Source organism: Strongylocentrotus purpuratus, unplaced genomic scaffold (genome assembly GCF_000002235.5).
Source record: "Strongylocentrotus purpuratus isolate Spur 01 unplaced genomic scaffold, Spur_5.0 spur5_scaffold_3, whole genome shotgun sequence".
NCBI lineage: Eukaryota > Metazoa > Echinodermata > Echinoidea > Camarodonta > Strongylocentrotidae > Strongylocentrotus > Strongylocentrotus purpuratus.
Window position 1 is genome coordinate 27,034,935 of NW_022145609.1, and position 12,393 is coordinate 27,047,327.

Below are 12,393 nucleotides of genomic sequence, written 5' to 3' on the forward strand. Positions count from 1 at the left end.
CTATGACAGCAACTCTTCAAGGTCATTGTAATTATTTACTAAAAATTTCTATCGGTTCTTAATTAAGCTGCATACTTTGGAATATTTCTGCTGGAAAACACATCACCTCTTTGAATTTCTGCCCTCTCTACTTATCTTTCTCGCTGATTCATATCTGACAGAAGAACACTTTTGCATAGGCACTTATTCATAGTTACGTTCAATGACTACATTTTTTAATATATTAATTGAAACCCTTATAAGGCAGCCTCCTTCATTCAGATTAGTGTATTCATGATTTTCTATAAAAACATGAGGAGGCGAGATGGCTAAGTAGTTGAGCAGTGGTCTTGGAACTGGAAGGTAGTGGGTTCAAAACCAAGTAGATGTTCTCTCTACTAATCACCATAGAGACTGGGTTAGTATTCTTCAGCACCTGGGACCCGTTTCACAAAGCCTTTTTTCAATGACAAATGGCAAAAATCAGTGACAAATCTGGTGATAACCAATCAGAAACAAGGATTTCAGTAGCTTATAACAAAATCTGTTATTGGTCACTGATGACAAGTTTTGTGAAACACCCCCCTGAACTGATGTGTTGGTCTTCAAGGATATTGAATTGGAAGTATATCAAAGCCTCTTGAAGGATATCATCAACTCATCTGGAGTTTGTACACATAACAAGGATCCCTTCGGAGTAAACCTCTCCCTACTAGGGCTGGACACTCCTCTCATGTTTCAGTACTGATGAGGACCTGGATGGCCTGCTCATGATCAATTTCGTCAAAGTCCTGGGCCCCATTTCACAAAACTTGTCATCAGTGACAAATGACACTTTTCGTTATTTAGCTACTGAAATCCATGCTTCTGATTGGTTATCCGCAGATTTGTCATTGAAAAAAGGCTTTGTGAAACGGGTCCCAGGTTGTTCACATGGAGAAATTTGTCTCCAGGAAGAAAGCAATGGTCAGGAGGAAAATCCAGTTGTATCTTGGTCAAAAATATAATCTTCTTATGGTAATCTGCTGATGACCATTGGTACTGTTCTTTAGGACCTGGACTACCTGTTCATGAACGATGTCAACATAGTCCTGGTTGTTAAACACTTCCTGCTCCTATAGAAGCAGACAGCAGTTGGCAGGACCATCAGGTTGGACCTTGGTCACAAATATTGTCCTAATACTCTTATGTTTCTCTCATGTTGACCCCAAATACTGGGTTACTGTTCTTGAGGACAAAGATTGCCTGTTCATCATCGATGTCCACAAAGTCCTGGTTCTTGAAATTAAGGCTGGACAAAGCTCCTCATGTTTGTCTGCTGACTACCATTGAAACTGGGTTACTGTTCTTGAGCACCTGGACAGCATGCTCATGATCAATGTCCACAAAGTCCTGGTTGTTGACGGTAAGAATCTTGTCTCCAGGGAGCAGGCAATGGTCTATAGGACTGTCTGGTTGCACCTTGATCACAAGTTTCTCTCCTGGTGATCACAACTACTGGGTTACTGTTCTTGAGGGCAAAGATTGCCTGTTCATTATCTAAGCTGAAACAGTCCTGGTTCTTGAAATTAAGGCTGGACAAAGCTCCTCATGTTTCTCTGCTGACTACCATTGAAACCGGGTTACTGTTCTTGAGCACCTGGACAGCCTGCTCATGATCAATGTCCACAAAGTCCTGGTTGTTGACGGTAAGAATCTTGTCTCCAGGGAGCAGGCAATGGTCTGCAGGACCGTCTGGTTGCACCTTGGTCACGAAGATACCCTATCAACAAGAGGAGAAAGATGGATCAGTATTGGAATGATTCCCTACAAATGAAAGATTTTCAGAGAGGACAAAAAATGATAATATTGGAATGATTCTCTACAACTGCAAGTTTTTCAGAGAGGACAAAAAATGATAATATTGGAATGATTCTCTACAAATGCAAGATTTTCAGAGAATAAAAATTGATCAATATTGGAATGATGTCCAAACTTTCAAAGTAAATATTCATCTGAACATTGGGCTTAGGACAAAACATCCTAATCAGGAAAATAAATAGTTTCCTCTGTATGGTTGGAATATCTTGTGAAATCTAGAAGGATGATTTTTTTTTTTTTTTCAGGAGGATAACATTATCACTGCAACATTGTGTGGGCACAATTAGGTGTCAGAGCTCAAAAGATAGAGAGCCAAGATCATGGGGGCTCCTTTTAAATGGTCACGGTGTGGTCAAAAATACAAAGCATGAACATAGCAAGTATAAAATAACATCAAGGTAAACTGCAACAACATCGATAAGGCAAAAGGTGAAGGTAAAGGTTAAGGTTTAAATCATGGGTTCTGTTTTTCTGTACCATTACTTCTGTACCGGTACTTGTAATATCAATTTACAATGCAGAATAAATAATGTCCAAGGAACTGGGAGAAGTAATGCCTGTGGCGAAGAAAACAGCAATGCCAGTGATAATAGTAATTCTACAAGTAACAGCAAAGGTCATCACAGCAACTATTGAAGCTACTGGAAATGTAACAGCAATGACAACGGTATGAATAGTATATAAAAAAAAGAGAACATGAATGTAGATGTAATACCAATAGTAAAAGGCCCAGGGCAATGGTAATGGTAGTTGAACTGCTTGAAACAGACTTTGACTCCATTTATTTGTGTGCTTGTGGAACCTTTTTACAAACCAACTTCATTTGCTACAGTGAAAAGCACTCTTAATGAAGTAACACATTCAAAACAGATCTCAGTCACTAGCACACAGACAGAGTGTATGCAGGTATGCATCAATGTCTAAACGTCCTCACACTGTGCATGGCCACACACAAATCAGTCCCAGCCTCTTCCTGTTTGATGTGATAAAACTACACTCAATATTACAAACGTGCCATTCTCAAGTTTGGTTTATACCCTTGTCAGACAACCAAAGCAAGGCAACAAAAGCAGGGCAACCAACTCTCTTACGTTAGTTTTTTTGGGTAGCAGTTGCCCGGTACTAAATCATATGCTCTGGGCACCCGCTAATGTCAAGCCTTACTAATGTGAACTGTAATGGCAATAATAATTGTAAACAAAAAATGAGTGTGCATATGAGAACTGTTAATGGTCGTTGCAAAGGTAGAATACAATTACAACTGGGGGGCATTTCACAAAAATCTTTAGTCGGACTTAACTCTAATTTGGACTTAAAAATTATGGAGAGCCATTTGTAGCCTTAAAATAAAATATAGTCAAAAGAGAACATTCAACTATTTCAGATTTTTTATAAATTCTACATCAAGAACATGAAATCTTTCATGAAAATGGAAAATATGAATAATTTGAATCAACGTGTTATGCCTTTTAAAATAACTTTTACAAAATATTTTCAAGGATGCTAATGGCTTTCCATAATTGTTAAGTTCAACTTGGAGATTAGTTCAACTTGGGATCTTTGTGAAACACCCCCCTGGAATGGTAAAAAGCAATAGATACAAAACAAAAAATCAATGGCAGAAGAATGGTTTTGGCAGCGGTAACTGGCAGTGATAAGATGGAAGGTTATTATTGTTAAAGCAATATTCAAGGTAATGATAATCATACTAATTGATAATTCTCTTTGCATTAAAGGAGAAGTCTTCTCTGATATTATGTTGATTATGAAATTTTCTGTGCAGAACAAATTGGAGAAGAGGTTCTTCCTTTTTTTACTTTTTTTCTTCTGACCTGTTTCTCTCATTTTGCTGCTTTTATGAAAACCAAGATAATATCTGGGTGGACTTCCCCTTTAATAATAGTACCAGCAATAGATAAGATAATTAATCATAACATTAGGGGCAAAATTAATGAAAATGGTAAACAACAGGAACAAAAGTAACTGCAATGGTAAAAGTGAAAAAATAACAGCATTTATAATGGTAAATGCAATAGCAAATATAATTAAAATGGTTCATGCACATGGCATCAGTAAGGCACTGGCAATGGTAAAGGTAATAGTAGTAGGACGAGCACTGATTATGGCATCAATTAATGTCCAGTGTTAACATACCATGTCTTCAGGATGAAAAGGATTCCCAGGAGAATTCTGACCTCCAGTGATGCTGAATCCAAGGCCAGGGTTCTTATAGATTACCAATGGAATCTGACAACAGGAAGGAAGGAAGGAGAACAACAAATATGAAGTGTCTGGAGTTCCCAAGATGGTCTCGTAACTCAAACTTGCTAATGGTATATCTGGGGGGTGTTCCATAAAGCTGTTCATAAAGTTACGGATGACTTTACGAAAGACTTGTATATGAAAAGCCAAATGGGATGCTCAATCATTATTAACTGCATCAACTAAGGTTGAACTGTGCAGATGTAGTTTAACATTCTTATTATAACAAACATTTTTAATGCAAAGTATATTTTTTGCCATAATTTAATTGAAGTTATTGGAAATATCAGAAAAAACTTTGGGCATCCTCTCTGGCACTTCAAATACAAGTCGTTCATAAAGTCATGCGTAACTTTACGAACAGCTTTATGAAACACCACCAGGATGCCCAATTTTTGTGTGAAGTAAATTATTGCCTATAATTCAAGAATATTATCCTTCCCACAAAACCCATCCAACTACTATGCTGCTTTACACAGGGATGCCAGTAAGAAATGGTAAGAGGGCATGAAAATCACCTAGAATAAGCTATTTTGTACACAAAAAAAGCCTAAACTATAGTCTGAAAATAAGCAGGGCCTGAATTCAGGCTATTGCCTAAAAACTGGCATCCCTGTTTACACAATTATATATCTCTAAATTGCAACCAATTGAAAAATTCACATCATCGCCAGAGCGTGAGCTCTTAGTGTGTGAATGCCAACTAGTGATATCACTGCTGTTTCTGCACCACAGTACAACACATTTTAAACCCTGTTATGAATGTTGTAAATTTGCGATGAACTAACAACATCAACAACATTTTTGTGCGTTTGAATTTGCTTCCAGGGGAGTGTTTCACAAAGACTAAGATTAACTTTAAGTTGGACTTAACTATGGCAGGCTGTTCATGCCACTGTTTGCTTTCACCATTTACTGGCATTGGTCCTTCAAGGGAGGTGGTCACAAATCTACAGAATTTACATCTGTTGATAGTTCATTATTGAAGGATAAAATATTATCTAAAGATCATACTTGAGAGACCAATAGTGAGAGCAACCAGTGGTATGAATGGCCTGCCATAGTTAAGTCCGACTTAAAGTTGATTTTAGTTTTTGTGAAACACCCCCCTGATTTTGTGAACCTCCTATCTATTTTGAGGGTTGGGGTGGGGTGGGTGGGTCACCACTTACCGTTTTGGGGCCCCCAATGCCATCTGGGTCAGCTCTCCTGACAGGAAGGGGAGATTGGGATTGGGCGACAGTGGAATGGTAGGGGGGCAGGCGCCGCTGGAGGCTGGGAGAGGGGGCAAAGTTACGCCCATTGCAACCAGTGGTGGAGCTTCCTGAACTGCCTGGCGGGGTACCTGTCAAAGCAAGGGACAAAGAAAAAATGATGATGCATGGAACAGAAACATGTATTTTTTTTCGCCAGATAAAGACAGAAAGAGAGAGAGAGAGAGAGAGAGAGAGAGAGATCAGAAAAACAAAGTGACACAGAAAACAAGAAAGGGAAAAATAAGATAACACTGAAAAAGAAACCTTACTTTTATAGACACAGAGCAATGACATTTACATTACAGATCATAATGTGTAAAGTGAATGAATATTCAGGACAAAAATGGAAGAAAAAAAGAATGTTGTGAATTGGTGTCAGGAGTGTGATGCTTTATACACATACCCCTCCTAGTTTCTGCTACATCCACATGGTCCATCATCTGAGGAGGTTTTTCATAGGATGAAGGAGACCAGTCCCTCTGGTGGTGATATCCTGGTGGAGGCCCTTTCCTAACAGGTTCATCCTGCCATGGCTTCTGGCCAGGTGACTCGTGGGTGTCAGGAGTGGGATGTTGGTGGTGGTGGTGGTGGTGGTGAGGGCGGTTCCTGATACCGGAGGTGCTATCCGGAGTCTGCTTGTCCTGGGATTGGTACTGGGGATGGGGATGGGGGTGGTGGTGGGTGTTGTTGTTGGGTGGGACATGGGATTGGGGTTTGAAGCCAGGGGAGCGGGATGGCAGAGAGGGAGAGTGAAACACCTCGTCAATGGATTCATCACCAGGTTTCTGCATGGGGACAAAATACAAAATAAAATGTGTTACAGTCTCTCCAACCTCAAAAGGATTGCAAGACTGACGAGCAAACCTAAAACATACTGCACATGCAATTTATCAAAAAATATTGCAAAACAATTTTTGATAACCACCCAGACTCATTTAGTGAGATCTGGGCCCCGTCTTACAAAGAGTTACGATTGATCCAAATCAATCACAAGTCCTCCAATCAATCGCAAGTTTGCAAACTCCTATCTCTTACGCACATAGTTGCGATTGATATCCATTGCAAATAAGTTGCGATTGATATCAACTCTTTGTAAGACGGGGCCCTGTAATAAAAAATAACCTGAGCTTCAAGTTTTTGCAGATGATCACCCATTGCGACATTGATTCTTACCAAGTCATTCTGCATTCTTGCTCGTAGAACATGCAGCCTTCTCTGCTGTACGGTGGACTTGGTGCTCTCTCCTTGACGTCGGATAGATACCAGGGTCTAATGGAGAGGATTATATTAGAGTAATTAAGAAGCTGGAATATATGGTCAGGAATATCAACAACCCTACTGCCTTGTAACTTGGGGACATCTTTTATGAACAGCATAAAGGGAGGATCAAAAGTATTGAGTATGTTCTTCATCACAAATTAGAAACCATTTAATTCATAATCAATTCATTACTGACAGAATGACTTTTCACAAATCAACCAATACGCATAGACAGGGCAGGAAGCACAGTCATGGCAACCCAAAGGTGAATTAGGTATATGTTATACAGTAGGCTTGCGGGTGCACCATGTGTGAGAGAGAGAGAGAGGATTGAGGAGTCCTGAAAAGGTATATGTTGTGTACGCATTCCAGCTTTTGTTTTTCTGATCTAGCTGAACCTGTTGAGTGTTGTTCCATTGTTGTGTATAATCGAAGCATAACAAAATATGTTGGTTTCTAACTTGTTCAATAGTTAAAAGTTGTATTTACGTGTACCTGTTCGTCATCTACTGGTGTCAAGTTCTTTGTGGCAAGCTTGTTCAGTAGGTGGTGCTTCCAATTATCATCATTAACTTCAACAGGTTGAAGACTCTCCTTGGTACTCTGTCTTTCCCCATAAGATGGTGCTGACAGAAATTGATCAGGGGTTGCATCCTGGTTGTAGGTAGGGGTGTACTGGCCACTGTACCTGGTGTCTCTCTGTCCGATGTATGCGGAGTCTTGAGGTCTGTTATGATTGATGTCTCTTTGGCTGCCGGATACTCCATCTGTTTGGTCATGGTGATCAGCATCACTGTGTCTGTTTGGAACTGATTCGGTACGATCAGAATACTTCCTCTCATCATGTTTGCGGTACTGAGTATTTTCTTGATTGATGTGATCAATCTCTTTTGGCCTGTGGTCATGGACTGTTGAATACGACTGTCTTCCATCTTTGTAGGTATGTTGCAGTTCTTCCTTGGCAGTTGGTGTTCTCTGAGCTGCATAGCGTGGTAAAGGAGATTTTCCTCTTGGAATGTTTCTACTAACGTCAGCCTCTTGCTTCCAGTTTTCATTAACCTGTTCCCTTTGACCATATCTACTTCTCTGTTGATATCCAGCATCACCTGCAGAACGTTGCTTCTGTAACATATCGGTTCTCTCTGATAGATGCCTCGGAATCTGACTACTTGGGGTACTTGATCTCTTTTGATTCTGATGCAACAACGCATCATCATTACTTTGTTCTTTCAATTTGCTGTCTTGTCCTTGCCTGGTGTCAGGGTACGACTGAGGTTTTCTGTCATGAGGTTGCCCCTGCAACTCATGATCCTTCGCTCGAGGACCCTGATGCCAATCACTGATGATCTCATAATCATCTATCTCATCGTTAAGTCGTTCATTGGAAGGTCTAGCCCGAGTTGTATAATGGGCCTCCTGTTTTTGTTTGGTAGACAAGAGGTCTTCATTGGAAGCTGCCACTGGTATAGGGTACACTTTCAGTTGCTTGCTTATGTCCCTGGTGAGTGAGTTTAAGGAATGGGACTGCTGCTTTCCAAGACTGTCTTTCCTTCGCAACACAGCTTCGTCATACGTTGGAATGGCTCCTCGCTTTGCAATTTGATTAGTCAAATGATCACTTGGTTTTCGACTCTCGCTCTGCAGCATATTTTGGTTTACAATGTGGAGATTGGGGGTTTGGTTCCTGAGATGTGTTCTAGTGTTTGGGGCAATGTCGTTAGGAGTGTTTCTATTGCTGTGGTGAGGCAGTGGAGAATCACTTCTATGTTTTGATGGGTAATACTGCAGTTGTGACATTTTGTTTGACCCTGCTTTTACGTCAATGGGTGATGCCGAAGGGTCCCTGTGATCCAGCTGTGCAGGACTTGGAGGTAGAGACAAGTTGGGATCTCTCTTCTTGGAATAGGGTGGAAGAGGTCTTCCATCCCTGGGGCCATCAATGTTTGATCTTAGTTCAAGGTTTGTCATTTGATTTTCTACACCAAACATGTTATCCTCAAGCGTAAGTGCTACATTTGGAACAGATCCATTGCTTACAACTGTGCAAATTTTCTCACTCTGCCTTTCATTTTCCGGAGTTGAAGACTTGATCTTCTTGTCTCTCTTTGGTCTCTCATCGTTACCCATGAACACATGCTCAACACTGTCTGCCTTGGATTTCTGAGGAGAGGAGGCAGGAGTACTCAACTGTCCCGGTGTTCTACTTGAACTACCAAGAATTTCAGAGATGTCCCAATGCAGCTCTTGATGGCTTTCCGTCTCTGAGGACAGATCCACTTTTCCTACTTCCTTTGGATGTCCATCTCCCTTTTCCATGACAGCATTGGCCATAGCACGTCTACCAAGGTCACTTGAATTATCAAATCGTTTTGTTCTAGCATGATTACCACCCCTTGGTTCCTCCGTGTAATCCCTTTTCTCAACTTTTTGTTCGTCATCAAATCCAGTGCCTTTATTGGACTCAAATGTAGGGTACGCCCAATGCAAATTCTCATCGTTATCTTCACCAACTCTTTCTTGATTTAGTTCTTTCACATACCCTTTGCCATCAACCCACTGTCCTTTGCGATCATCGTAAGCTTCAGGTTGCCTCTTTGGTATCCGACTCTGTTTCTCAGGAGTCCTTTGAGCAACTCTGGAAGATCTTCCATGATCTTCCACAGGAGGTGTGCAATCAATGCGTTTCTCAAGAGACCTTTGAGCAACTCTGAAAGATCTTCCATGATCTTCCACAGGAGGTGTGTAATCAATGCGTTTCTCAAGAGATCTTTCAGCAACTCTGGAAGATCTTCCATGATCTTCCACAGGAGGTGTGTAATCAATGCGTTTCTCAAGAGACCTTTCAGCAACTCTGGAAGATCTTCCATGATCTTCCACAGGAGGTGTGTAATCAATCCGTTTATCAAGGGTCCTTTGAGCAACTCTGGAAGATCTTCCATGATCTTCTGCAGGAGAAGTGTAATCAAAAGGACCATTGTACGCCATGATTTCAGAATCAGTACCATACCCTGAATGTGGATGATGGGGTTCAGGTTTTTTATTGCTAGTTTGCTTATTGCCACCCGGAGCAGCAGCCCTTCCGCTTTGCGGAGTGCGGCGATCAGGGTCTGTTGAGTAACCAGATTTCTTGGAGGGTGTATGGTACTGGGCTATTTGCATCCTGGGAGAGTCCTTTTCTAGTGAGTGATGGTACAGCTCCTCAAGCTCAGGATCAGTCCCATAACCTGATCGTCGCGGGTGTCCATTCCTCTTCCCATGGAAGGCCACATTGCCTGACACAGGTGTGCCACTTAGCCTTGGATCTTGGTTCATATTCCTACCCATCCTTCTCCTCGGATCATTGCTACCGTATGGCACATCACTTCTCCTCCTCCCATTTTGCACAATCTCACCACTTCTTGTTCCTCGGCCATCCACAAAATCACCTCCGTGTTGTCCTCGATCAATAAATCCATAATCGGTTACCACACCATCACTTCGCCGAATGTGCTTGGCACTTCCATTTTGCCTAGAGGAAGTTCTGTCCTTCTTCATGTCATTTTTTCTGTGGTCATCCATCAGCGGTGTCCGGCTCGAATCAACTGAAGATCTTCTTTCTTGACCGACAGAGTCCTCGATGGTCAGTGATCTCCTTTGGCTGTTGGTCTTGGATGTCCACTCTGGGTCAATGGCCTCAGTGTCACTGTGGGCTCCACGGTCATGTTTGGACTGGAAATAAAAGTCAAAAGAATGACTGTCAATGAAATACATATTCTTTCTTTTTTTTTCCATATTTTTCAAAGATTGGATGATGGTATAACAAAAAGAAATGTAATACTTTACATGAACTGCAGCTTTTAACAAATACATTTCTAACAACCTCATGGACTATTAAAAAATTGTTACTTTGCAGGTTCATGTAAGGGTTAATCTTGAAAATAATATGAATCTCATGGCAAGAGTAGACATGACAGTGATTAGTTCATACCTTCTTGAAGAACCCTTTCCCTTTTGGAGTGATAACTTCAGTATCGCTCTCAGCACTCAGTGTTCGACGGAGACGTGCCTTGTCTTTGGCCCGCTTCTCCTGCAAGGGATGACAAGAGTTGTGGCAGATGGATAGACATTGAGGAAGAATGTGATTACTGAAGTTATTAAATTCCAACCTCAGAGATGAAAAAACTAGTACCTCAACTCGTGAAATAAAATAAATGCTCACAATCTTTCTACACATATATATATGGTAATAATCCAATGACCGACCCCCCCCCCCCCTTTCATTTTTGAACAAGTTTTATCCCTGACTAGCAACTTTGCTTTTGTTTTTGCCCCTCCACATACTCATTATTTTCCCCTTTGTCACTTACTTGTTTGTTTGTTTGTTTTTTCTGTCTGTTTATCTCCTTATGTACGTATTCATTTGTATTTTATAATGTACATTATTTTGTATTTGCATGTGTTTTAACTGGAATGTGGAAAATGAAAAAAGAGAAATAAATGAAATATCATTTGTTTGATCAGTTTTCCATAAGATATTCAAAATGACACTCTACACATTTTTGAGATTGTCAAAATTGATTGAAATTGATTAAAACAGTTAATTTCTCTAATGCAAGAAGTAATATGCAAAAAATTCAATACATTATACTGCTCTTAAAGAATGAACATGAAATAATGAATTTCAAAATAAAGGATGTTTTACAGGAGAATTAACTCATTTTAATTTTCTTCCAGACTACACCATGTGTACAATGTAAGACCCATTCAGTGTGTAAAGTAATCCAACTAGTAAATATCACACAGCCCAAAATGGCGACAAATCCTAGTCACGCTTCGCTTATGATTGCGGTCTCCGGCACTTTTTCAACTGATAGTTTGGATAATACTCTAAATTTATAATAATATGTTATAGAAATATTTAGTTTCGTTATTATATGTACATATGTAAAAAAAAAAAAATGACATTTTGACATGAAGTTATCATTGTTTGTATATTTTGTATTATACCTTACGTTTATATGTTTTTTGTTATTTTGTTATGATATTTGGAAAAAATGCAGAAATAAAATAAAATCAAAAAAGTTTCCTCACCTTATCAGCTTGGAATAGATGCAAACTGTCAGTAATGGTTGACCCCGGTGACCTGGGCCTGGTGACCTTTGCCTCTCTGATCCGTATCCCATCCAGCTCCAGCTCACGTCTCCCTCGGACCCGTCTGGAACCCTGTTTCAAAAAGAAGGACACATTTTTGTCTTTAATTTAATGACATTTTATCCCATGTATGGATTGGCTTTAAAGAGAAGGTTGAGTTCTGGGAAGAGGTGAAAAATAATTTGTGAGCGTTATCATTCTTATTATGCAAGTGTGGAAGAACATCAGATACATGTAAGACATGTTCCCTGAAAAGCATGGCTCTTCAAATGCCTTCATATTCTAAATATGTCATGTAACATCGTAAAACTCCAGGGTAGGATTTTTACGCCACGTGTTTGTGTAGTCCCATATACATCTTTCTGTGTACAGTGTTTGTAACTTTACCAAGACTGGGCCAACTTTCTTATCATTTTGATGATTCCAGAACCTTGTAGTACACACCAATACTTATATGCTAGATGATCAACCTTTTCTGATCGATTCCACAACGTTTCTTTGACAATGCAATCGCATGCCCATAACTGGTCTTTATCTTTAATTCAATGACATTTTATCCCATGTATGGATTGGCTTTAAAGTGACTCGGTAACATTGTTGAAGATTGATGAAAAAACTGCATAATTTTGTATGAAATGTTACTCAT

General features: G+C 40.1%; 1 protein-coding gene across 2 annotated transcripts in view; it reads right to left on the reverse strand.

Annotated features, from left to right (window-relative positions):
• Nucleotides 1-1,236: 1,236 nt before the first annotated feature.
• Nucleotides 1,237-12,393, reverse strand: part of LOC589701 — a 46,177-nt gene continuing 35,020 nt past the window's right edge. Inside the window, exons 14-21 of one of the 2 annotated variants that reach the window (XM_030996947.1) lie at nt 11,688-11,819; nt 10,585-10,683; nt 7,113-10,325; nt 6,531-6,626; nt 5,761-6,142; nt 5,274-5,446; nt 3,994-4,086; nt 1,237-1,741 (exon numbers count right to left, since the gene is read on the reverse strand). In XM_030996947.1, the coding sequence (XP_030852807.1) occupies nt 1,568-1,741; nt 3,994-4,086; nt 5,274-5,446; nt 5,761-6,142; nt 6,531-6,626; nt 7,113-10,325; nt 10,585-10,683; nt 11,688-11,819 (4,362 nt within the window). In that variant the 3' untranslated portion in view covers nt 1,237-1,567. The remainder of the gene's footprint in view (nt 1,742-3,993; nt 4,087-5,273; nt 5,447-5,760; nt 6,143-6,530; nt 6,627-7,112; nt 10,326-10,584; nt 10,684-11,687; nt 11,820-12,393) is intronic. The other variant, XM_030996949.1, reaches the window with a different exon arrangement.